At 45.3% G+C, this 26,122-nt stretch overlaps 1 protein-coding gene across 1 annotated transcript; it reads left to right on the forward strand.

Annotated features, from left to right (window-relative positions):
- Positions 1–1,333: 1,333 nt before the first annotated feature.
- Positions 1,334–24,398, forward strand: CPAP (centrosome assembly and centriole elongation protein). The gene is made up of 16 exons (XM_069883435.1): positions 1,334–1,452; positions 6,062–6,569; positions 8,528–8,651; positions 11,208–11,352; positions 12,333–12,438; positions 12,739–14,380; positions 17,539–17,671; positions 18,437–18,602; positions 19,563–19,802; positions 20,591–20,690; positions 21,947–22,044; positions 22,768–22,866; positions 22,965–23,105; positions 23,219–23,303; positions 23,401–23,521; positions 24,087–24,398. The coding sequence occupies exons 2-16, from the start codon at positions 6,153–6,155 to the stop codon at positions 24,277–24,279; spliced, it is 3,810 nt and encodes a 1,269-aa protein (XP_069739536.1). The 5' UTR covers positions 1,334–1,452; positions 6,062–6,152; the 3' UTR covers positions 24,280–24,398.
- Positions 24,399–26,122: the final 1,724 nt, after the last annotated feature.

Consider the following 26,122-nt stretch of genomic DNA (forward strand, 5'->3'; position numbering starts at 1 on the left):
ACACTCACTGCCCTTAGCAAGACAGAGCATGCCTGAGGAGCAATGTCAGAAAGCCATTTACCATTTGCAGATCTACCTTTCCATTCCTCCCTTACTGCAGCTCTTTAAAGATTAAAAGGGCGTCACCAGCCGCAAGGAAAGCGCAGCAAAAGCCCAGAACCTCCCCGCTGTACAGAATGCTCTGAAGCCTTGCGGAGAGGAATCTCCTCTCAGAGGAATCTCTTCACGCAGTGGGCAGAGGGAATCTTCTCACACAGGAATCCCCTGACACAGGAGGCAGAAGAATCTCCTTATAAAGCAGGCAGGATTTCCCTTTCTCAGGAACCTCCTCACACTGGAGGCAGAGGAGAACCCCTCTCGCAGGAATCTCTTCACACACCGAGGCAGAGGAATCCTCTCACGCCCCCAGGCAGGGGAATCTCTCCTCTAGCACCCGGGGACAGGGGAATCTCCTTACAGAGCGGGCAGGAATTCCCTCTCGCAGGAATCTCCTTACACAGCGGGCAGAGGAGAATCTCCTCTCGCAGGGATCCCCCCTTGCAGGGATCCCCTCTCACACCCAAGCAGGGCAATCTCCCCTCTCACACCCAAGGAGGTGAATCTCTCTCCTTACACTCAAGCAGAGGAATCTCCCCTCTCACACACTCAAATAGGGGAATCTCCCGTCCAACACACTCAAGCAGGATAATCTCTCCTCACACACTCAAGCAGGGCAATCTCTCCTCACACATTCAAGCACAGGAATCTTCCCTCTCATGCACTCAAAGAGGGGAATCTCTCCTCACACACCCGAGCAGGGGAATCTCTCCGCACACACCCGAGCAGGGGAATCTCTCCTCACACACCCGAGCAGGGGAATCTCTCCTCACACACCCGAGCAGGGGAATCTCTCCTCACACACCCGAGCAGGGGAATCTCTCCTCATACACCCGAGCAGGGGAATCTCTCCTCACACGCTCAAGGAGGGGAATCTCTCGTCAGACACTCGAGCAGGGGAATGTCTCTCCACGCCCCCAGGCGGGGGAACCCCCCGTCGCAGGGTCCCCTCTCACACCCGGCCCCGGGTCTCCGCCGCGTCCCGCCGCCGCTGACAGGAACCGGTTCCCCCAGTGTTGATGCCGACAACGGCCTCGCCGCGGGGCCTGCTGAGAGTTGTAGTTCTAGTGCCGCGAAACCGGCTGGGAGTTGTAGTTCGGTCGCCGCGGCGCCTCCTGGGAGTTGTAGTTCGGACTCAGCGAAACCCCTTCGCAGCTGGGCGGCGGAGACGGAGGCTTGGGACTACAACTCCCAGCGTGCGGGGCCCGGGCCGGTGGCGCCGGGCGGCTCCGTGTTGGCGGCAGGTTTGGAATGGGAGGCGGCGGTCGGAGCTGGGGGAGGAGGGAGGTTCTTGCAGGAGCGGCCTGAGGGGCGAGCGACGCTGCCTGTGGGTGGCGAAGGGTCTGAGCTGTCGCGGTGAGGGTGCTTCGGGGCCGGGGGAGCGCTCGGGGAACCAGCGGTGCGGGAGTTCTCTGTTTGGGGGGGTCTCAGGGCGTCCCCCGTGCGGGGTCTCCTTCTGGGGGTTGTTCGGGGCGGGGCGTCTTGGTTTGTGGGGGCCCTCGATTTGGGGGTTCTCGGGTTTGGGGTGCCCGGGGTGGGGTCTCAGTCCTCTGTGTGGGGTCTCAGTTTGGGGGTGTCCTCTCAATGCGGGCTCTCTGGGTGTCTTTGTTTGGAGTGTCTTGGTTTGCGGGGGTCCTCGTTTTGGGGGTTCTTGTTTTTGGGGTGTCCTGGTGTGGGGTTTCTGGGTGTCCCTGGTGTGGGGTTCACGGTTTGGGGGCGGTCTCGGTGGGCTAGGGGTCTCGGTTTGGGGGTCCTCTCGGTGTGGGATCTCTGCGTGTCCACTGTGTCCTCTCAGTGTGTGTGTGTGTGTCTCGGTTTTGGGGTGTCCCGGTGTGGAGTCTCAGTGATTCCGCTGTGTGGGGTCTTGGTTTGGGGGCGTCCTCTCAATGCGGAGTCTTGGGGGGTGTCTTTGTTTGAGGGGTCCTCGGTTTGGGGGTTCTCGGTTTTGGGGTGTCCCGGTGTGGGGTCTGTGGGTGTCCCTGGTGTGGGGTTCATGGTTTGGGGGGGGTCTTGGTGGGGGAGGGGTCTCAGTTTGGGAGTGTCCTCTCAATGCGGTGTCTCTGGGTGTCTTCGTCTGGAGTGTCTTGGTTTGTGGGGCTCCTCGTTTTGGGGGTTCTTGGTTTTGGGGTGTCCCGGTGCGGAGTTTCTGTGTGTCCCTGGTGTGGGGTTCACGGTTTGGGGGGGTCTTGGTGGGGTAGGGGTCTCGGTTTGGGGGTCGTCTTTGTGTGGGATCTCTGGGTGTCCTCTGCATCCTTTCAGTGTGTGTGTCTCGGTTATGGTGTGTCCTGGTGTGGAGTCTCAGTGAGTCCTCTGTGTGGGGCCTTGGTCTGGGGGCGTCCTCTCAATGCGGAGTCCTGGGGTGTCTTTGTTTGAGGGGTCCTGGGTTTGGGGGTTCTCGGTTTTGGGGTGTCCCGGTGTGGGGTCTATGGGTGTCCCTGGTGTGGGGTTCATGGTTTGGGGGGGTCTTGGTGGGGGAGGGGTCTCAGTTTGGGGCATCCTCTCAATGCGGGTCTCTGGGCGTCCTCTCAGTGTGTGTGGGGGGTTCTCGGTTTGGGGGTTCTCGGTTTTGGGGTGCCCGGTGCGGGGTCTCAGTTTGGGGGCATCCTCTCAATGCGGGCTCTCTGGGTGTCTTCATTTGGAGTGTCTTGGTTTGCGGGGGTCCTCGTTTTGGGGGTTCTTGGTTTTGGGGTGTCCTGGTGTGGGGCCTCTGGGTGTCCCTGCTGTGGGGTTCACAGGTCATGGGGAGTCTCAGTGGGGTAGGGGTCTCGGCTTGGGGGTCCTCTCCGTATGGGATCTCTGCGTGTCCTCTGCGTCCTCTCAGTGTGTGTGTGTGTGTTTTGGTTTTGGGGTGTCCCGGTGTGGAGTCTCAGTGAGTCTGCTGTGTGGGGCCTTGGTTTGGGGGCGTCCTCTCAATGCGGAGTCTTGGGGTGTCTTTGAGGGGTCCTCGCTTTGGGGGTTCTTGGTTTTGGGGTGTCCCGGTGTGGGGTCTCAGTCCTCTGTGTGGGGTCTCAGTTTGGGGGCGTCCTCTCAATGCAGGGTCTCTGGGTGTCTTCATTTGGATTGTCTTGGTTTGCGGGGGTCCTCGTTTTGGGGGTTCTTGGTTTTGGGGTGTCCCGGTGTGGAGTCTCAGTGAGTCCGCTGTTTGGGGTCTTGGTTTGGGGGTGTCCTCTCAATGCGGAGTCTTGAGGTGTCTTTGTTTGAGGGGTCCTCACTTTGGGGGTTCTCGGTTTTGGGGTGTCCCAGTGTGGGGTCTGTGGGTGTCCCTGGTGTGAGGTTCATGGTTTGGGGGGGTCTTGGTGGGGGAGGGGTCTCAGTTTGGGGCATCCTCTCAATGCTGGTCTCTGGGCATCCTCTCAGTGTGTGTGTGTGGTTCTCGATTTGGGGGTTCTCGGTTTTGGGGTGCCCGGTGTGGGGTCTCCGTCCTCTGTGTGGGGTCTCAGTTTGGGGGTGTCCTCTCAATGCGGGCTCTCTGGGTGTCTTCGTTTGGAGTGTCTTGGTTTGCGGGGGTCCTCGTTTTGGGGGTTCTTGTTTTTGGAGTGTCCTGGTGCGGGGTCTCTGGGTGTCCCTGGTGCGGGGTTCACAGTTTGTGGGGAGTCTTGGTGGGATAAGGGTCTCGGTTTGGGGGTCCTGTCCGTGTGGGATCTCTGGGTGTCCTCTGCGTCCTCTCAATGTGTGTGTGTGTCTCGGTTTTGGGGTGTCCCGGTGTGGAGTCTCAGTGAGTCCGCTGTGTGGGGTCTTGGTTTGGGGGTGTCCTCTCAATGCGGAGTCTTGGGGTGTCTTTGTTTGAGGGGTCCTCGCTTTGGGGGTTCTTGGTTTTGGGGTGTCCTGGTGTGGGGTCTGTGGGTGTCCCTGGTGTGGGGTTTCTGGGTTTGGGGGGGTCTTGGTGGGGGAGGGGTCTCGGTTTGGGGCGTCCTCTCAGTGTGTGTGTGGGGTTCTTGGTTTGGGGGTTCTTGGTTTTGGGGTGCCCGGTGTGGGGTCTCAGTCCTCTGTGTGGGGTCTCAGTTTGGGGGTGTCCTCTCAATGCGGGGTCTCTGGGTGTCTTCGTTTGGAGTGTCTTGGTTTGCGGGGGTCCTCGTTTTGGGGTGTCCTGGTGCGGGGTCTCTGGGTGTCCCTGGTGTGGGGTTCACAGGTCGTGGGGAGTCTCGGTGGGGTAGGGGTCTCGGTTTGGGGTGTCCTCTCAGTGTGGGTCTCTGGGCATCCTCTCAGTGTGTGTCTCAGTTTGGAGGTTCTCAGTTTTGGGGTGTCCTGGTGCGGGGTCTCGGTTTGGAGGCATCCTCTTAATGTGGGGTCTCTGGGTGTCCTCTTGGGGTGTGTGTGTAGGGATGTCTTGGTTTGCAGGGGTTCTCAGTTTTGGGGTGTCCCAGTGTGGGGTCTCTGGGAGTCCTCAGTGTGGGGTCTCAGTTTGGGGAGAGGTCTTTGTTTGGGGGTTCTCAGTGTGGGGTCTCAGTTTGGGGTGTCCTCTCAATGCGGGCTCTCTAGGTGTCCTCTCAGTGTGTGTTGGGGTGTATCGGTTTGCGGGGTTCCTTGGTCTGGGAGTTCTTGGGTTTGGGTTGTCCTGGTTCAGGGTCTCTGGATGTCTCCGGAGCGGGGTTCTCAGACTGGGGGTTCTTGAGGCTGCCGGTCTCGGTGCGTCCTCCATGTGGGGTCTCAGTTTGGGGCATCCTCGCATTGCGGGGTCCCTGTGTGCCCTCTCAATGTGTGTGTGGGTGTCTCAGTTTGGGGGGGATCCTCAGTTTGGGGGTTCTCAGTGCGGGGTCTCAGTTTATGGGGTCCCAGTGCGGGGGGTCTCTGGGCATCCACGGTGTGTGTGGTCTTGGTTTGGAGGGCTCTCTGTTTTGGGGTGCCTCGGTGCAGGGTCTTGGGGCATCCCTGATGCAGGGTCTTGGGGCGGAGGGGTCTCGGTGCAGCGGTGTTTCCCTAGGTTGGGGTCCCTGGGTGTCCCCCAGTGCAGGGTCTTGGTGCAGGGGTCCCTGGGACTTCAGGGGCAGCTTGACGTGTCTCCAAAAGGTGACAAGAAAGATACTGTGTGAGCACTCTAGGCTATGGAATTTGCCTCTGCAGCAATCTATACCTCTCTGGGAAACTTCCAGTGACTTCTCAAAATGGAAGACAGTTGAAAAACATTTTCTGGAGGGAATCTGCTGTTTCTCCTAGTCACAGTTTCAGCCTTTGGCTGAAAGCGTAAGCCCTTTTATAGTGGGGAAAATTAAGCAAGAGCTGGCATGAACAGATCTCTTGGGGACAAGGAAGTTTGAAGTTATTTTCTGATTGGCAGGCCTATTGAGCCTGGGCTGCTGTTGCCTGGCCTTTGTCCCCTGATCCGCTGTGTTCCCTGCTGGTGATACACCACGTGCTCAGGCAGAGAGTTAAACCCTGGGAATGGTTTGAGGGAGCAGGGCTGAGTGGTCAGGTTCCTCCTGCCACATCGTCATCCCAGCAGTTCTGTCTCTCTTTCTTCCTAGACGAGGAAATCATTTGGTGTCTCCAACAGAGATGAGATTTAGATTAGATATTAGGAAGAAATTTTTTCATGTGAGGGTGGGGAGGCACTGGCACAGGTTGCCCAGGGAACCTGTAAAGAATTTTTTCTTCTATCTAAGCTAAATCTACCTTCTTTCAGCTTATAGCCATTATTCCTTGTCTTATCACTACACTTCTCTTTTGATAAAGGCACTTTAAAAAAAATCTGAATCGCTTTCTGTACTACTGAAGAGACTATTATACGCAGCTTTATATTTGAGATAATATTAGCTGCCCTCAAATAAATAATAGTAAAAGTTGGATTATGTTGACTTCCTGCACAGAAAGTGTTTGTTACTAGTTGTCTGAATTGTTTCTGTTGCCTAGGGAAAAGTAGATTGTCTTATTTCTATAAACACATTAGGTTGTTTATAAAAGAGTATCTTTCTTTTACTGGAATCTTTTATTGTATGTTTCTTATTTTGTTTATCTGCTTAATTTCTAGGTGCTAAAAGTAGGTAACCATCCATAGCGAATACCTGGAACTTTGAAAGGTTTACTATCCTAACACTACATAATGTAGTGTTGTTACGTTAATGCTACATCAGGAAATAAATTGGAATACAATTTACAAGATGCCAACTGTTGAGGATCGGAGTGGTGAACAAAACTTCATTGCACATTGGATGTCAGACACTTCCCGTGCCGGAGTCTTATTAGATCCTAGTTTTACCGGTTTGAAAATCAACAAAGAAAACTTATTATCTGGACATGAAAACATCACACCTTCCCGTCCTGAAGCGCTGCATTGTTCAGACAGCTGTTCTCTAAGCGATGACTCCTTGTGTGAAGAATCTTGCAGCTCTTGTGCATTTCAGCAATATCCCACCGAAACATCTTTTCCAGCAGCGGCACGTAATGTAGAAACCTCTAAACCAGACTTTGTCCACAGGGAAGTGGATGGTCAGAATAAATCTGATCGCAGTGACCCACTCTTACAAAAGCTTGAACAGGTAGAAGTTCTAGAATTTCTTGATGTACATCAATTGAGATGCGTTTTGTTCCTGCATATGATTTGTCATGCCTGGAAGTAAGCAAACTCTTTGCAACATGTAGAATGCAGCAAGCTTAAAGAGCAAGTCCTAAGTCACAGTTTTTTGTGCATAAAAATTGCTCTCCTCCTCATGATGTACAGATGTTGAGAGTCTAACTTCCATTGTTTCCCGTTGGCGCAGGTTCCAGTTTAAAATGAAATTGCATCCAGTGGCAGTGTATGTGGTTCTCAAAGTCTTTTTACCTGGAAAGGCGCACGCAGTTTTACAATGTTCTGCTGTTTCTTTGCTTCAAGCTGTGGAAATTGGGTGCTGGTGATTAGTGGTAGTACTTCCCCATAGAATTCACAACATGTTCTTGTATCTATGGCATCTATAACATCCTGTGTTAGTTCTCAAAGTGGGGTTGTACACCCATATACCTGGCTCTGTCTGGATGAAGAGGGACGTTAGTGTTGAATGTGATGAAGTATCCAAAACAGACAGAAAGGCCTGGAATTACAATGCTCTGATGTTATGTTTTTTGTCCAGTGCAGCCATGCCAGTTAATCCACTGTAACCAGCTACGTTCCCTCATAGCTGTACCCAGTTGCTATTATATCTTTAAGTTGTGTTAGCTGAAAGAATTCAGAGGCATTTTAATAGATCTTGCTGTTAAGGATTAAGAACTCGCTCACCTCCTTGTCTGCTTGCAGCTACCTCAGCTACAAATCCCCATGTCTGTTCACTCAAGTGTGTGTGGGAGTCTCCAGAGTAGAATTCCTGAGCTGATAAAAGTTTTCTCCTCTATTTTACATGATAGGAAAATATTTATTCACTTTTTCAGTATTGCCAGCAGTATTAAATTGCAGCTAAGTGACATGCTAGCTGGTGTAACAGTGTCTTAAGAGGAATTGTTAAGTCTCCTCTCTTACAAAACTGTGGTCAAATCTAATATACTAATAGAAAAAAATCTGGTGCTTGTAGTGTTGAATGTGTAACAGTTTTGGTTGTATGAGATTTTTTTCAGTTTGGCTTTCTAAGGATATTATTATCAGAACAAGTACAAGTACGATTTCTTCAGCAAATTAAGTGAAAGGGTTGGAGGCTGAGGATCCAGATCATGGTAGTTTCTCCTTGCTAGTGCATCACTTCTGTTTTCACTGGAATCTTAAGGGACTACAAGGGAAATTCAGGGGCATGTTTTCCTACCTGTTGGATGACAATTGTGCTCCAGTTGTTGATCTGTGGAAGGATTTCATCAGGCCCTCCTGTCTTTCTTTTGGAGGAGCTGGAACTAGCACGTAGGTACGTGTTGGAGATGGAGAGATGGACATGGAGGCCCCACCATCCATTGCTGTGGTTTGGGAGAGTACAGAATGTCCTACCCGCATACAGCTCTTGAGGCAGGGCCAGGGGCTCCTGCTACACAAGAAGAAAGCCTGGATTAGCAGATTTAATCAGTATTTTATTTTCAGGCAGCCTCATGAGTCTTAATGTTCTCTGATGCTTTTTCCCCTCTCTTGGTCACGTTTATGAGAACTGTTCACTGTAACTGAGATCTTGAAGAGAGTGGAAACCCCTCCTCACACTTTCTCTAAAGCTTTAATTGTTATGAAGTATTTAACAGTTTAATAAAAAACCAGCAGATATATTAAAAGAGCAGAGTTTGAATGGTTTTGCCGTGCAGTAGAAATGAATGTTTTGATACCTGTTGTTTGCAGATCAGTCAATTAAAGACCAGTGGAAGTGTTAACTGGGCAAAATGGAAATGGCATGTGTGTTCATAGAAAGAAAAATTCTTAATTTCCTTCATGTTATGCTTACCTAGTGGAACATGTTTAAAACAAGAAATCCCCGTTGTCTTGATGATGCTAATCCAGTAGTACCTTCTAAGTAAACCCAGCCTCTAATACATTTCTTTTTTTTTGTTTGAAAAGCTGAAGATATTGCAACAACAGAAACAGGAACAGCTAAAGAAACAACAGATGGAGCGACTTCAAAGGCTAATGGAAGAGCAGCAGAAGCTACTTAGCATGGTATCTGGCCAGACAGCCGTTCTTGGTGAGTTGGGAAAGCAAGCATATGATGTACTTTGAGTAAACCGAAGAATTTAATATTCCAGTTAAAATCTCAAAGTGTATTCAATGTTCTTCACCTTAAGACAACTTGATTAGACTACTTGATTAGTCAAAGATAATGCTGTGTTGTTCCAGTGACTGAAAGCTGAGTGTTATTGTAGAAAGAATACTATCCTGTTCTTTTAAAATGCCAGCTGTAATTGTAACTTGATCAATATGCTCAATGATGGGAGCACTTCTTTCAAAGAATGTATTTGAAATATAAAAGACAGTGTAAAACAAACAGTTGTTTTCCATTCTGGTTAGCTGTTTCTTACAATACTTTTGCTTGCTTTAAGCTGTCAGTGTATCCAAATGAAATGGTCCATTCTTGTTTGTGCTTAAACAGCACAAATTTATTCAGGTGTTGAACTGAACTAGACAGGGGGACTGATCTATACTGAAAAGGAAGCACCTGAACCGTGTATCTGCTTTCAGTCTCCTTTGCTGTGTGCAAAGGGAAGGAGTGGTGCTAGGCTGGAAAAAGCTTTTAGAATTGGGCAGGGAATTTTCTCCTCTTGGCAGTATCATTTCAACCTGATTTCAATGATTATCTTTCTTTCCCTCTGCCTAGCTGAGAAAATGAATTTAGGGCTTAGCCCTAAGAGAGAAAAATCCAAATTACCTAATCACATAAGGATGGAGGATGGGTGATCAATCATATTCTTCAGTGCCATTTCTTTTCTGCTGTAGAACAGCAGTGTTGGAATACAAATACAATGAAAAAGCCATTTTTTAAATTTTAATGTCAAGGCTTTACTCTGATGGCTGAAAATCAAAAGCCAAGACGTGGACATTCAGTGAGCTTAACAACTTTACACAAATTGCCATCTTCTGGGTATCAGAGTATCTTTGAAGACAGAGCTTGCGGTCTGATTGTTTTTCCACATACACAAGACAGTGGTTTTTTTTACAAAAGTTAAACAACAAAAAAACCCCACATCATCTTTGGAGAACAGTCTTTCAGGAGTGTCTTCCTGTGGGAATCATAGAATAGTTTGGGTTGGAAGGGACCTTAAAGAGCATCCAGTTCCAACCCCCCTGCCGTGGGCAGGGACATCTCCCACCAGACCAGGCTGCCCAAGGCCCCATCCAACCTGGCCTTGAACACCTCCAGGGATGGGGCAGCCACAGCTTCCCTGGGCAACCTGTGCCCGTGTCTCACCAACCTCCGCGTGAAGAATTTCTTCCTAATGTCTAATCTAAATCTTGCCCTTTCCAATTTAAAGCCATTCTCCCTCGTTCTGTCACGTCATGCCCTTGTAAAAAGTCCCTCCCCAGCTTTCCTGTAGCCCTTTCCATGTACTAGAAGGCCGCTTCAAGAAACAGGATCTGGAGGTGCTGCTGAAAATGCAGAACTCTGAAAAAAAGAGGAAGACAGATGTATTACTATTAGTCATTTACAGAAAGATAACTTGGTGTGTGGTGGGTTTTTTCCCTTCTGAGCATAAGTTTCTATTTGTTACTATTAAGATGTAGTGATGGTTTACTTGATTTGTTGTTTTACTGACAATTAACAAACCTCAGAGTGTTCCTGTTGATGTCCTTGTAAGTTTTGTTAAAAGCAGAAAGAGGGAAAAACCCCCCAAATTGTTCTGTCTCTCTGAAATGCTTGCTTGTTTTAGGAAAAAATATGATCTTTATTGCTAAATATTATAAATTATAAAGACTGGGAAAACAGCAAATAATGACAGATACTGCACAGCTAAATTGTTTAGGCTGAACTATACCTACATTTTTATGTAGGAAATGGAAAATAATCTCTCCAGGAGCGCACAATGTCTTCAGACCAGCTGTGCTGTGAGAATGAGTAACTGAACTGGGCTTGGAAGTCAAGATGGGTTGACAAAGAGATCCTGTCATATGACAAAATTATTTGAACACCTGAGGCAATGCACTGGAATTCTTTATTCTTCTTCCTCCTTTTAGTTTTACGATTGGCACCAGCGTGACTACTCTGCAGCTGTGACTGTAAGAGTGGTTTTTGTTTTAATCCAGCAATTTAATGAGGTTGCTGAAAACCTGCAGAGGTTTTGGGGAAAAGGTGGGAGATTGCATTTCATGATAATTCTTACGGGCTTTAAAGCTTTTAATCACAGCCTTGGTCTAAGAGGATGTAAAAGAATACATTCATCTTAATTTATACACGTATACATTGGAAACAGAAGCTTGATAAGTACAGCAGGCATCCAAATCTATTCATTTATTTTATCTTTAAGCTGTAAATTAACCATAGCAAAGAACATGAACAATCAGAATGGGTTATTTAAGACCTGTGGAAAATGTTTTATGCTTAATTGGGTGTTCCTTTAAAAGGAAAGCTGAAACTCAAGTAAGGATTAATTTGGGGAAATCATAGGACTATTTTATGTAGGTATTCAGGCTACATTACCATGAAGATCCCTTCTGTTTCTAAGCTGACCTGAATCCTGTTTGAAGTACGAACTGAAAACTGATTTGTTACTGGACAGGAAAAAAAACGCTTCTATTAATTTTGTAGGAAGAAACATGTGGTGTCCAGAACAAAAGATGGAAACATCAGTGGAGACTGAAGATTGTGACATTGATCCTTTATGTGCGGAAAGTGCAGATCTCTCTGAAAATTCCAGTGGAAGAAAACATTTATGGACTCCTACAGAGGAAAGGTAATTCAGACTATTATTATGCGGTTTTGATAACACAAGTTTGATTGAATTCTGAAACCTGATTGAAAGAGTCTGATAGTCTCAATTTGTGTGGCTTTCTCACCAAGGATTCCATTTTGCTGGGTGCTGTGGAGACCTGTAGTGAGAGAAGCTCTGGCTTGAAATGGCTTATGCTGTGAAAGATGTTGTGTATTGGCTGAAGAGGTGTGTGCAGCCTGGTGTAATCATAGTTTAAAAGCACATTTTAGTGTAGGCTTAGTATATAAGCAGTTATAATTACTGCTTCTAATTAGATTTATTACAACTTTCTACGCACTGTAATGTGGTGATAGAAGTAATGTGAACAGGAGTGTAAGGCTGTGACTTTTTAGTTTATTACTGGGATTATGTTTATTTAAACATCTGTATACAGCTAAGAACTAATAATAGTGCTTATGGCAGAAGCCTTCTCATGTACAGTAAACCTTTGTTTATGGAGTTGATGAAGTAGAAGTAGTGGCTGGTGTTGTTTTAAAGCTCTGCCTTGTTTGCCAGGTCATCACAAAAGCAAGAAATACCTATTTCCAGGCTGTGGGAAGTTAGGCCCAGCCAGCAACTAAGCACCCACCCAGTTGCTTGCTCACTCTGTCCTTCAGGGCAGAATGGGAGAAGGTATCAGAGGAGCAAGTTCAAGAAAACGTGTGGGTTGAGATAAGAACAGCTTAATAAGTAAAGAGGGGACCAGCAACCACCTTGCTACAACTTCCTTTCAGGCAGTTGTAGACCATGATAAAGTCTCCCCTCAGCCTCCAGGCTAAACAACCCCAGTTCCTACTGTTATAACACATTTCTCATATTAACTTTGACATTTAATGACCAAAGTATCTCATAATTTGTCATCTTTTCCGTAACTACACCTTAGGTCTTTGAACAGCAGTGATGTTAAACAGTTACTTTACATAGAAATGAAAGACTTGATTTTTTTTTTTTAATTACACTAGGCCTATTAAAGCTGCGATGCAGGAGAAGAAACAGACATTTGAAGAATTCCTGGAAGAACAGATAAAGCTAGAAGAGCAGCGTCTGGAGCAAACCCAAAAGTTACAGGTTATTTATTTAATTTTTTTAACTTTATTGTTCTTAATTATATTGTCCCAAGATGCGATAGGTGCTTTAAAACGTATGAGGAAGATTCTAGCATCAAAAGCTAACGCTGAATTAAATATTCACATTGTTAAAAATAAAACAATAAGCCCCTAATATTTCACTTTTTGGGAGTGCCTTTAGAAATCCAGTAGAAATGCGCTATATAAATTCGTACTTGTATGTGGGCTTTATTTGAAGAAATCTTCAAACTGTGGAAGGGGCTTAACGGTTTGCCTTTTACTTTTTCCTACCCCTTTTCAGGAGCCAAGTGGATCAGCCATTCAAAAACCAGTCATCAAACGACCGTTCCTGAAAAGAGGAGAAGGCTTAAGCAGATTCACTAATGCCAAATCTAAAATTACAAAACTTGGAGAAAACACTCCAACTCTTCAGCAAAGGGCTTCAGATGACAGAAATGTTATTAAAGTGGACAGAACACAAATACAGAAGAAAATTGTGTGTCCTGGCAAAGAACTGGTTTCTGAGAACTCTTTTGCATCATGTAAAAAATATAACCACCCTGCTAAAGCAAAACGTTGTCTTATTCAGAAGACCCTGGTACTCAGGAATCACAATGGAAAAAATATCTCATCGTTAGAAACAAGACTGCAACCAAGAAAAAATCCTAATGGACAGATGAGAGATTCTTTCCCATCAGAAATTAACAACAAAATAGCAAATAAAGAGAATGTAATAGAATGTGCTAAGTCTAATGCTGGCAAAACTGTGAACAAATTACCTGCTGCAGAAAAGCTTCGGTTGCCTCATGAGCTGGCCAGTGCCTTTCCTAATTCTAAAAGTCCTATAGGTCACCCTGTAGAAGATCCAGAACCGTCTTTTGAAGTTTCATTTCAGAACAAGCTGGAAAACTGGGAAAAAGAAAAAGACAAGGAGAATCTTGAATTAGATGAATTTTTGTTTCTAGAACAAGCTGCAGATGAAATATCTTTCTCAAGTAATTCCTCATTTGTGCAACGAATCTTAGATCACGATCGGCAAACTTTAAAAGGCCGTAGGATGTCTTCTACCCCTATCAAGGCGAAAGAGCAGCAAGTAAAGGCACTGGCTGTTGAACTTACAAATAAGAGAAATAAAAAGGCAGATTGTACAATGCAAGGAAATACAAATGATAGGGCAGTTATGAGCACAGTCTCAAATTCAGGAGCAGGTTTTAGAATGAAGGATCCATTAAATAAAATGGACAGTGTAATATTTCCAGTTTCTTCCACAACAACAGCTCCTGCTTTAAAAAGTAATCTATGGATTGTAAATGAAGATAAGGGTGAGGACACTGGTGAGACTACTACAGATTCTGAGAGTGAATTTGAGACCACATTAAAGCATGAAAATGAAGATGCTAAGACATCCTTTATGAACTGTGGAGAAAGTAATCCAGAATTTCTTAATTATGGGGTTTCTGTTCCAGGCAACAGCAAAGAAAGCAGAAATGGAGATGGTGACCTTGTCTTGTCAGACAAGGATTGCAGTGCCCTGTCGAAGCAAAAGATTGTAAAGGCTTCAGACCATCAGAGAAGTGTGTCTTGTATAAGTAGGAGTAAGTTTGAATTTGATGATGAAAGAACATGGAGTGATCTTGATGAAAATTATAATAACAGTGATTTACCTGAAAAATATACTGAAATACCTCTACAGATGGACTCTTCCAGTAAGAATGACACAACTGTCCCAGATAAAGCAATAAAGAGAAAAGTTGCCTCAAAGAGGGGAGATGAAATGTCCAAGGAGTCTGCAGTGAACAGTGATTCAAATGAATGTCCTGTATCAAACCTGATGCTGAAGCTGTTTCCTTCACTGAAACCAAAACAGAAGGCGGGCTGTCATTTGGAACGTGAAATCAAATCAAATGTGGAACAGGAGCCAGGAGGCGAGAGAACAGCAACTGGTAGGAAAGTTTGCGGATGATGCTAAGCTGGGTGGAAGCATGGATCTCATGGAGGGTCGGGAGGCTCTGCACAGGGATCTGAACAGGCTGGACCGCTGGGCTGAGTCCAATGGCATGAGGTTTAACAAGGCCAAATGCCGGGTCCTGCACTTGGGGCACAACAACCCTGTGCAGTGCTACAGACTGGGAGAAGTCTGTCTAGAAAGCTGCCTGGAGGAGAGGGACCTGGGGGTGTTGGTTGACAGCGACTGAACATGAGCCAGCAGTGGCCCAGGTGGCCAAGAAGGCCAATGGCATCTTGGCTTGGATCAGAAACGGTGTGACCAGCAGGTCCAGGGAGGTTATCCTCCCTCTGTACTCGGCACTGGTGAGACCGCTCCTCGAATCCTGTGTTCAGTTCTGGGCCCCTCACCACAAGAAGGATGTTGAGGCTCTGGAACGAGTCCAGAGAAGAGCAACCAAGCTAGTGAAGGGGCTGGAGAACAGGTCTTATGAGGAGCAGCTGAGAGAGCTGGGGGTGTTTAGCCTGGAGAAGAGGAGGCTGAGGGGAGACCTCATTGCTCTCTCCAACTACCTGAAAAGACGTTGTGGAGAGGAGGGTGCTGGCCTCTTCTCCCAAGTGACAGGGGACAGGACAAGAGGGAATGGCCTCAAGCTCCGCCAGGGGAGATTTAGGCTGAACATTAGGAAAAAAATTTAATGGAAAGGGTCATTGGGCACTGGAACAGGCTGCCCAGGGAGGTGGTTGATTCACCTTCCCTGGAGGTGTTTAAGGCACGGGTGGATGAGGTGCTAAGGGGCATAGTTTAGTGATTGATAGGAATGGTTGGACTTGATGATCTGATGGGTCTTTTCCAACCTGGTGATTCTATGATTCTATGAAATGCTGAAGAAGACACATATTACAAGTCTTTTCTTCTAACACTTGAGCTGCAATCTGACATGACACCAAAGGGCGCAAGCACAGACTTCTGCAGGGAATGACCCTGTTCTCATCTTTCATTTCTCCTGGTTGCTTGTCTGATGTCAGATCTAACGACTCTGCAATTGTAGAATGAGTACAATCAGTGGAATTTTTTTTCCTGAAGGCTAGTTTTCTGTTGGACCAGTTGATAGAATGAACCTGATCTGGAGCTGCTTGATCACTGTTTTGAAATCAAGGAGGGGGTTCAAGGCATGCTGAAAATGAAGTGGTACTTCCCTTTCTACTGACAGTGTGCATTTACACCACAGCAGGGTAATGCTGTGCGCTGTTAGGTTAGCTTGTTCCTCTTACAAAATGAGGAGGTAGCAGACCTGCGTTTTCCAACAGTAATATGGTATCTAGAGAATTCATGTGGAATATGGGAAATGTGGATTCATTTTTCTCTCTCTATATATAGACACACACACACAAATCATAGAGTTGGAAGGGACCCACAAGGATCATCGAGTCCAACTCCTGTCCCTGCGTAAGACAACCCCAGCATTCACACCACGTGTCTGAGGGCATTGTACAAATGCTTCTGGAATATTATCAGGCTTGGTGCTGTGACTGCTTCCCTGGGGAGCTGTTCCAGTGCTCCACCACCCTCTGGGTGAAGAACCTTGTCCTAATATCCAACCTAACCCTCCCCTGGCACATCTTCCTGTCATTTCCCCAGGTCCTATCATTGGACACCAGAGAAAAGAAATCAGTGCTCCTCCTGCCTCCCCTCGTGAGGAAGCTGTAGATTGTGATGAGGTCTCCCCTCAGTCTCCTCTAGGCTGAGCTGCTTTGCTCAAGTTGTTTTGGACCATGTGGTTATAATTTGGGAAGCATTGCCTCAAATGCACTGGTGAGACCACTCCTCAAATCCTGTGTTCAGTTCTGGGCCCCTCACCACAAGAAGGATGTTGAGGTTCTGGAGTGAGTCCAGAGAAGAGCAACAAAGCTGGTGAGGGGGCTGGAGAACAGGCCTTATGAGGAATGGCTGAGAGAGCTGGGGGTGTTTAGCCTGGAGAAGAGGAGGCTGAGAGGAGACCTCATTGCTCTCCACAACTACCTGAAAGGAGGTTGTGTAGAGGAGGGTGCTGGGCTCTTCTCCCAAGTGACAGGGGACAGGACAAGAGGGAATGGCCTCAAGCTCCGCCAGGGGAGATTTAGGCTGGACATTAGGAAAAAATTCTTTACAGAAAGGGTCATTGGGCACTGGAACAGGCTGCCCAGGGAGGTGGTTGAGTCACCTTCCCTGGAGGTGTTTAAGGCACGGGTGGACGAGGTGCTGAGGGGCATGGTTTAGTGTTTGATAGGAATGGTTGGACTCGATGATCCGGTGGGTCTCTTCCAACCTGGTTATTCTATGATTCTGTGATTCTATGAAAAAGCTCCCGTGGAACCTGTTGCGTTTATGCAAGACCATAAAGAATGGAGTTGTTCAGTGAAAGCAGGATGGCATAGCCTAGTGTTTAGATCACTCTCTAAGATGCTGAGATCTTGGTTTCAAACTCGGCTCCAGTGAATGCTTTGGATTTTGTTGAAAGCTGCTACTCCTGCTTCGTGTTTTATGGAGAATTGATTTTGCAGGGTTGTCTAAAGATGCTGCTAGGTGGTGTTTGCAGGATAGGGGTAGGGGTTTTTAACTGAATCTCAGCATTTAAGGGTGAATAAGCAACTGCCTACACTGCAACAGCATTATTTAAGCTCTTCTCTTGCATACCCAGAAATGGACTATTAAGACCCTGGGAGTGTCAAGCAGTGACTGAACAGGAATGGCAGAAAAGCCCACAAATCCTGTTATTGGCCTCTGCAATAGATTTCACATCAGCAGTTGCTGTGAACAGGCTTTATGAAGCTTTTCCAAGTTTTATTCACAATAAACTTTCCTGCTTGATGCTTGGCCCTTAAACATTCGTTTAATTTCTCTAGCTTGATGTGGAACCCCTCACATTCCTATTCCTAATATGTATTTAGTTCTACAAAGATTATATACTCAGTATTTGAGGTAGTTGAGTAAATACAACAGAGTGCTTTAAAATGTCACTTCTGTGTTATTTGAATAGTAGAAATATTTTGCAGTACTTCTATTTTGTATCTAAAATAGTATCACTTGATTTTCTTTTTTAAACTGGTGTGAAATAATTATCTACTTCACTCTTGCTGCCTCTTGCATAACTTGCATCTGACTGTTCTTTGACAGGAAACACTGTTCCATCCCAGGTACTGAGAGAGAAACTTGTTGAATTGGAAACTGAAATAGAGAGATTCAGAGCAGAAAACGCAACTCTAACTAAACTCCGTGAGGAAAGAGAGCGTGCCTTGGCCAATATCAGGTAGTCTGAAAAATTTTGGTGCATTCACTAACGTAGTAGGTTCCAGACTATCGTAATGTCCCGTTGCACTGGTAAATAATTGGGTGTATTTCAGTAATAGTGGAGACACGGGTCAAGGAACGGGTTGTTACTCAGTGTATGTATTAAACTAATTATTACTTACATACAAATTACAGTCTTAAGAATCCCTGCTAGTTTAATATGATATTCTTAAAGGCAAGAGGGATTCCTCTTAGGAGAATTTTGAGTGATAACACAGTCCTATATTAGTCCTGCAAAACCAATCTTCATGCAAACATGATTGATGCTGCACTGTTGGATAGGAAAATATTTGCCTTGACATGCAGAGAATAATAATTATCTCTGGTGACTCAAATGTGACACACGTGTTCCTCCCAAAGTCATTTTTGTTTGCAAACAGCATCGTGTTGTTGGCTAATGTTTAATTTGTGACCTCCTGCTGTTGGTAGATTCTTTTTCCTGGTACTTTTAAGGGAACAGTGTTCTACTGCTTTAAAGAGTGTTGGAAGATTTTAGCCAAAGCTTTGTTAAATTCACTATAAAGACCATCTAGTGGAAGGCGCAGGGGGTTGGAGCTGGATGATCTTTCAGGTTCCTTCCAATCCAAACAATTTTATGATTCATGGGGGTAACAAATGCTTGATTGGAATCAATAAGCACAAATTTCAGTCTTCATTTTCTTCCTTAAAATCCAGATTTGAAGTTGTTTTGGCCTAAATCAACAACTCTGCTTCATAATCGTAGGAAAGAAATTGCAGACTTTCAGCAGCAGAAGGCCCAAGAACTGGCTGAAATCGAAGAATACAAGAAAAAGGAAATGAAAAAATTGCAGAAGGAGCGTAGAGTTTTTGAAAAATACACCACAGAAGCCAGAGCAATTCCAGATAAAAAAGAACGTGATGAAATTCAGGTATAAAAATGTTATTCTAGTCCATGCAGAAACACTTTAACTTAAAGGCAGTCGAGAACTAAATTCTAGGTTAATTGAAAGGTTGCCAGTGATTTCAAGATGGGAACTGTTGGCAGACATGACCTAATTGAGGAAGGAACTACAGGCATCACAGCGTGGTTTGATAGTTTTAAGGCAAAACCCCCTGATGAGTAAATCTTTTTGTTAATTTCTCTACTAAAAACTGCTCCTGACCATGGCAAAATGATCTTCAACTTTGATACAAAACTGCTGTAGTTAATATTAAGTTATAAGGTTTTATGCGTGGATCCAAGTGCAAACCAGAACTGTACTTGTACTATTTTGTCTGTAACTGTTGCACAGTGAATGTAGTCATCTACAATTTCGTTATTACTTGTGGGTCCTCAGCTGTCACAGATGAAGAAACAAGATCTGTTAGTTCCTTGTCACGATGTCTGGCACATGAGATTTACAGACAAGTTGTATTGAAGATTGCACAGGCATTTCCCTCCTCCTTGCCTACAGATTTTCCTTACGTAACTTCAACAGATTGTACCAGTGTTTGCTAAACTAGTTACGCAGATTCAAACGTGTTTTCTGTGATTGCATCCTCCCTATTTTCCTGTGCCAGGATTTTTGAAGGGTCCTCTCAAAGGAAGCATTAAAGATTTCATGTTTCTGCCTCAAGTGTATTTGTGCTCGACAATTTTGAAGCGTAAAGGATACCAAAAGGGCAATAAAGACAATTCTGTGATCGAAGCTGAGCTTATAAAGTTGCTAAAGTAAATAATATCTTTTTTGGGAAAGAAAATTTTCCTGCCTTTCACCCTCTGCCCCATTAGGCTGATTTTTCCTTTTTTGCCACTATTGTGCCTTTTCTGTATGCTTGTATTTCTGTTAGAAAACTAAAATCTTAATACATTAAAAGCTCTTTAACTTATAAATGTGCATTTTTCTAAGGCTTTAAAACAGCAGATTGTGGAGTTACAGGAAGATTTAAAACGAAAAGAGGCAAAATGGTCAACGACCCATCGACGCCTGAAAGATCAAATAGAAGTTTTAGTAAATGAGAATATGGAGCTAAAAGAGGAAGTCAAAATTATGGAGAAGTTTCGTCTAGAAGCCTGGAAGAAAGCAGAAGCTGCTGGAAGCAAGAGGAAAATAGAAAATTCTGGGATGACTCTAAGAAGAGCAGAATGTGTAAGTTATTAATCTTGGTGTTTTAAATTCATCCCTGTGACTACTCTTGAGTTTTGGATCATAAACTTGGAATTCAGTAGCTACAACCTAGATGTTTACTTTGAATTTACTAATTCCGGGCATCTGCTATTGGTGATAAGATACTGAATTTTGTTAACGTTGCATTGTGTCCAGCTGTCAATGTTCACAAGGCGCAGCATTCATTCTGTTGAGGAACTCATTCTAGAAATACAAAATAAACCAGTTGTAAGAGAAAAATCATAGATGGGATCTAACCCGCGAACACCTGCACCTTAAGCATCAGCCAGGCAAACCAGGCAGTTCACCATTATATTTAGTTTTGAAACTGTAACTGTTATTGCTTGCACCAAATTAACATTCTGAAGTTGTTGGTAGCGAGGCAGCAGAAAAGGAGTTCCAAAGTGTATCTTGGGCTGCATCACACAAGCCCTTCTGCGATTAAACCTCAAAAATGTATTGTTGTGCAGAAAGCTTCCAGTAAATTTCATGTAGAAGGATCATAGAATGGTTTGGCTTGGAAGGGACGTCAAAGATCATCCAGTTCCAACCCCCCTGCCATGGGCAGGGACACCTCCCACTAGCCCAGGCTGCTCAAGGCCCCATCCAACCTGGCCTTGAACACCTCCAGGGATGGGGCAGCCACAGCTTCCCTGGGCAACCTGGGCCAGTGCCTCACAACCTACACATGGTGCATAAATTGTGTTGCCACTGCATGAACAGTTACAAATAAATGTCACATAAGCTACAAATAACTTCTTTTCTTTCAGTGTCTACCAACTAGAGGCCTGAAAAATCAGACTGCATCTCTGCTTCCTCCGGTACAGAAGTGCAGCAAGATAAATGGTGAAAGTTATTCACAGGCAAAAGGTATAAATGTTTGTTTCATCAGGGAATTCTGTTAAGTCTTCAAAAGAATATCAGTGTGGATTTTTGCTTTTATTAAAAAGAGTCCATCACCACCTCAAAAGCAGATAGACAAGAGCTGTAAGGGACTCGAGTGTACGGATAAATACGTCTCAGGGTAAGAATCTGGAGAAAGCTGCGATGAGACCATTCTGGTCATGTTTGGTGCTCTGGAGAATACCAGAAGCTGTGTTCTGTGATCCAAAATGGCCTTCATCCTTTATGTTCTCCAAGCTGTGGGTGTTAGCATTCAGAACTGCTGTGTCTCTTCAGAACCTTGTTATCAGGATCTGTAATCATAAGGCAACGCTGCAGCTGATGTTCCTTGTTCACAGTTAGGAGCAAATCCTATTGGCAGCTACGCCAAGAGTAACCAGAGGGTGCTTTTTTGACACCTCTAGCAGCTCAAACGTACATTAGGAGTTAGGAGCATGTTCCAGAATTTGAAGCCCTTGCTGGTCTTAAGTTGGTCACCTTTCTGGCATGCTGGGAGAGATACAGGAAAAGTGAGCCAATCCATTCTGTTAAAAGGTAACATACTCTTCCTTTATTGATTATAAGGCATAACTAATAATGTACTTTAGATCCTTAGGGGTAAACCCATTGGTAAATCTACAGAAATGAAATAGGTGTCAAAGTGCAAGTACCATGCCTGCTGCAAGTGATTCTTCAGTTGTGGCTTCTTGTTGACATGTGAAGCAACAACGTACCTGACGGAGCTGCCTTATGCTGATTCTTTTCATAACTATCCCGTGTTCAGTTTCTACTGTGCTTACACAGAGGTGTTTGGTATTACTTGGCCTCTTATGTAACACGTAACCTGTACTTCAATTTTACTGTCCCTGTTAGCTTTATTATACAAATAAAGGGCCCACAAGGGGCCTGTTATACATATAAGGGGCCTACAAGAAAGCTGGGGAGGGACAGTTTACAAAGGCTTCTAGTGATAGGACAAGGGGCAATGGGTATAAACTGGAGAGGGGCAGATTTAGACTAGACATAAAGAGGAATTTCTTCACTCTGAGGGTGGTGAGGCACTGGCACAGGTTGCCCAGGGAAGCTGTGGCTGCCCCATCCCTGGAGGTGTTCCAAGGCCAGGTTGGATGGGGCCTTGGGCAGCCTGGTCTGGTAGGAGGTGTCCCTGCCCATGGGTGTTGGATCTGGATGATCGTTAAGGTCCCTTCCAACCCAAACTATTCTATGATTCTATATCTGAGTAGGAAAGCTTTCTAGAACACCTGCCTCAGCACCTGCCAGTGACAGGAGTAACTCTGAGACAACGCTGGCACGAGAAGATTCTTCTAGGACTTCTGTGGTAGTAAGTCTTATATCTCAATTTGTTGTTTTAAGGAGGAAAGGGAAACCCAAAAAGAAACAAACTATAGTTACTTGTACTTACATGAGCACCTGGAAGGTGATTGGTGACGATGTGACTCGACTGCTGTGCTCTTCACCTACAATTTTATTGTCTTACCAGAAAACGGTGGTGTTAGTCAGTGCAGGATGTTTTCCGTGTGTCCACTAAATGCAGCATCCTTTGTCTGAGAAAAGGAAATAAAATAATCTCCTGCTCCCTTGAGTTTTGCGAAACGTTTTGCCTTTCTCAAGGAGGAGAAAAAGATAGATGTTTATATGCTCCATGGGCAAGAATCATGCAAACATGATTAATTAATTACAATTAATTAATTAATTAATTACAATTAATTCTTACATTAATTCCTGTAGGTAGCATTCAGATTTTCATTTCATTTCATACCTCGATATTGATGGCTTAAGGCAACTGAGCAGTGGCCTACAACACAGCACTGAGTCCCACTTTAATCTAGGCTACAGGTGGTTATCGTGGAGTCTCAGTCTGTCTTAACCACTTGAATTACACCAGGAGGTGCATAAAACCCAGATTGTTTTTACACCTTCCTATAGTTGTCCTCCTCCCTCCATGCTCCTTGTTTCCTAAAATACCTGTTAGCCTAGGGAAAAGAAACATGTCGAAAGACAAAGCTCGATTTCAGTTTATGCTCAGTTACTGTTGTTATTTCAGGATGCCTCTCCTAATGAAGCTCCTGTGTTGCTGCCTTCTGGAGCTGCAGATCTAGAGAGTGACGAGGTAGAGAGAGAAACCGCTTATCCTGATGGAAAGGTAAAATGAGAGCTCAGCGCTCACAAGCTGTTGAGAAAAATGAATGAGAATTTGAGTGTGATAGGTCAACACTGAGCTCTCTGTAACGTATTCCTTAGGTTGAAAAGGTTTTGAAAAATGGCTGTCACCTCATATTTTTCCCCAATGGGACGTGGAAAAAAGTGGATTCTGATGGGAAGACCATAACTATAACCTTCTTCAATGGGGATGTGAAGCAGATCATGCCTGATCAAACAGTGGTGGGTCTCTTACATCTTCTGCACTTTGCTACAAATACTTCTTTTTGTGCACGTGTCACACACAGAGAGAAAGTTTCTCATGACTTATGGTAGGTCTGAACTGTTTTCTGCAGATTTACTATTATGCTGATGCTAAGACAACCCACACCACGTACGCCGATGGCTTAGAGGTCTTGCAATTTTCAAATGGACAAATAGGTAAAGAAATCATCCAGCCCAAATGCCCCTCCAAATTGCTGACCATACATATCCCTGTATTTACATAATACACATACTGTCTCAAAATACATTTCAGAGAAGCATTATCCAGATGGCAAGAAAGAAATTATTTTCCCTGATCAAACTATTAAAAATTTATTTACGGATGGGCAAGAAGAAAGTATCTTACCCGACGGTACCATCCTCCGTGTTCAGCGGTAAGCGTTGCCTTTCTGGGTGATGGGAAAGGAGCAGTTGGGGTTCCCTGGTGGCGGCAGGATGTGGTAATTTAAGTTTTTTCTGATGTCCAAACTGAACCTCCTCTGGCACAAGTTCAGGCCATTGCCTCTCGTCCTATTACCTGTCACTTGGGAGAAGAGACACGCCCACCTCTCTACACCTCCTTTCAGCTTTGTAGACAGTGATAAAAGTCTCAATGAGATGAAATCTTTCATCTTGGTGCAACAAGCAGGTCTGATATCCATGCTGCCAGCACTCTAAGGAGTGCTTTCTTTTTTCTTGGACCATTGCAGCAGCCGCCAGTGCAGAGGATGCGCGGTAGAGGCTCTCAAGTATAGAGAAGCTCTGTCAGTTTTGCAGAAATGATTTTTTGAGTATCAGCAAGCTGGGATGATATTTCAGAAAGCAGGCACTTCACAAATAGTGTATTCTTAAAAATTATTCCTTTGTTTGGGCTTGAGCGTTTAGGGATGCTTGAGCCTACATTGAGTCCTTAGAAAGTTTTTGTTTTAAAAATACTTGTATGCATTTACTTTAATGCAGAGATGGAAGCAAAACTATCGAGTTCAATAACGGCCAGAGGGAACTACACACGTCAGAGTTCAAGAGACGGGAGTATCCGGACGGTACCATCAAGACCGTGTACGTGAATGGACAGCAGGAGACAAAGTACATCTCTGGGCGAGTAAGAGTCAAGGACAAGGATGGGAACGTTATCATGGACACTAAGTTGTAGATGATGTCAAAACTGTTTGAAGTTTTAGTGCATCAACAAAAATAATGTACATTGCTGTAAATAGAACCCCCTTTGAGCTCACTGTGTAAATATTGTTTATAGTTTTCCTGAAATAAATTTATTTTTCAGTGGCTGTTTCACACCTTTATCTACTTTTTTTTATTTTTCTATTTCTGCTCCTAAACTGCAGGTTTTTGATTTGATTCTCTCAGCTGTAGTTTAAAGGGAGGATTTTTTAATAAATCCTCGTCTGTCTGATGAATTTTCACTAATAGCTGCAGATTGCCTTACTTCTTAGACATCAAAGAAAAAAAGATTCTTCAATTCAAGGTAAGACGTTGTGCTGTTGGAACCCCTGCTGGGATGAAATACAGCATGTGGCCAGACTTAAGAGAATCACAGAATGGTTTTGTTGGAAGGGACCTCAAAGATCATCCAGTTCCAACCCCCCTGCCATGGGCAGGGACACCTCCCACCAGACCAGGCTGCTCAAGGCCCCATCCAACCTGGCCTTGAACACCTCCAGGGATGGGGCAGCCACAGCTTCCCTGGGCAACCTGTGCCAGTGCCTCACCAACCTCAGCATGGAAAATTTCCTCATGTCTAATCTAAATCTTTCCCCTCCAATCTAAAGCCATTCCCTCTTGTCCTATCACTCCATGCCCTTGTAAAAAGTCTCTCCCCACCTTTCCTTTAGTAGAAGGCTGCTATAAAGTCTCCTCAGAGCCTTCTCCAGGCTGAACAACCCCAAATCTCTCAGCCTGACCTCACAGCGGAGATGCTCCAGCCCTCTGATCATGTTTGTGGCCTCCTCTAGACCCAATCCTCCAGTTCCATCTGCTTCTCATGTTGGGGATTCCAGAGCTGGTCACAGGACTCCATGTGGGGTCTCATGGGAGCAGAGTAGAGGAGGAGAATCAACCTCCCTCGACCTACTGGCCATGCTTATTTTCATTCTATATACTTGTTAGTTAAGACTAAACAAATAGCAACATTCCTTTCCAGTTGGCCTTAGGCTATTTTTCCCTGATCGTCATCTTTTTAATTCATCACTCAGTGAGGAGGCAAGGGCCTTAGCTGACTCAAAGTGTATTCTGTGAACTGCTCACCTGTACTGATAGGATTAGTACAGGTGAGCCTGGAGGCCAGGTTATTTCCCCAAGCTACTTGGAACTGTGGGAGGAAACGCCAGAAGTCATCTCATCCCATCCTTCCACCTAACCAGCGTTTTTAAGCAGACTTGTCTTAAAATTCTGCAGTATCTACAAGCAAGCTGGTACTGCTGGAGTGTCTGCTCTAACTCTGTTCCAGTGAGCGCTGAAAAAGGAAAACAATTTTCTCTCCCATCGTCTCCACCCACCCCTTCTCCTCAGTGAAAGCAAGCTCGGTAGGTGCTGTGCCTGTGCCCTTTTTGACTCAAGGAGTAAATCAACTTGCACTGGTGGCAACTGTGTGTTCACTTACAGCCAGGAATTGCTTGTGGGGAGAGAGGCAGGTCCCAGCAATCTTTAACAGCAGCTCTTGCGCAACTCAGGGCTAAGTAAGCTTTTTTGCTGTATGTGGAAGTTTTTTTTTTAATGAAACTAAGGAAAGAAACACATTTTGAAGACGGCAGACAATAGCTCTATAGGGGAGTTGCAGGAGCTTGTAAGAACAGGTCTAATTAATACTACACTTTGTACTAAACTGTGAAAGGACCCGTCCACTGCTCATATCAACAGCCACGTGACCCCCGCAGCGCGGCCTGAACAACGCTACCCTGGGAAGTGTTGGACACTTGCTCTTACGTGAGCGGGAGGGAAGAGACAAGGTTGTGTGTGTGTGTGCACAAACATGGAACAAA

The sequence above is a fragment of the Phaenicophaeus curvirostris genome, chromosome 1 (genome assembly GCF_032191515.1).
Source record: "Phaenicophaeus curvirostris isolate KB17595 chromosome 1, BPBGC_Pcur_1.0, whole genome shotgun sequence".
Classification (NCBI taxonomy): domain Eukaryota; kingdom Metazoa; phylum Chordata; class Aves; order Cuculiformes; family Cuculidae; genus Phaenicophaeus; species Phaenicophaeus curvirostris.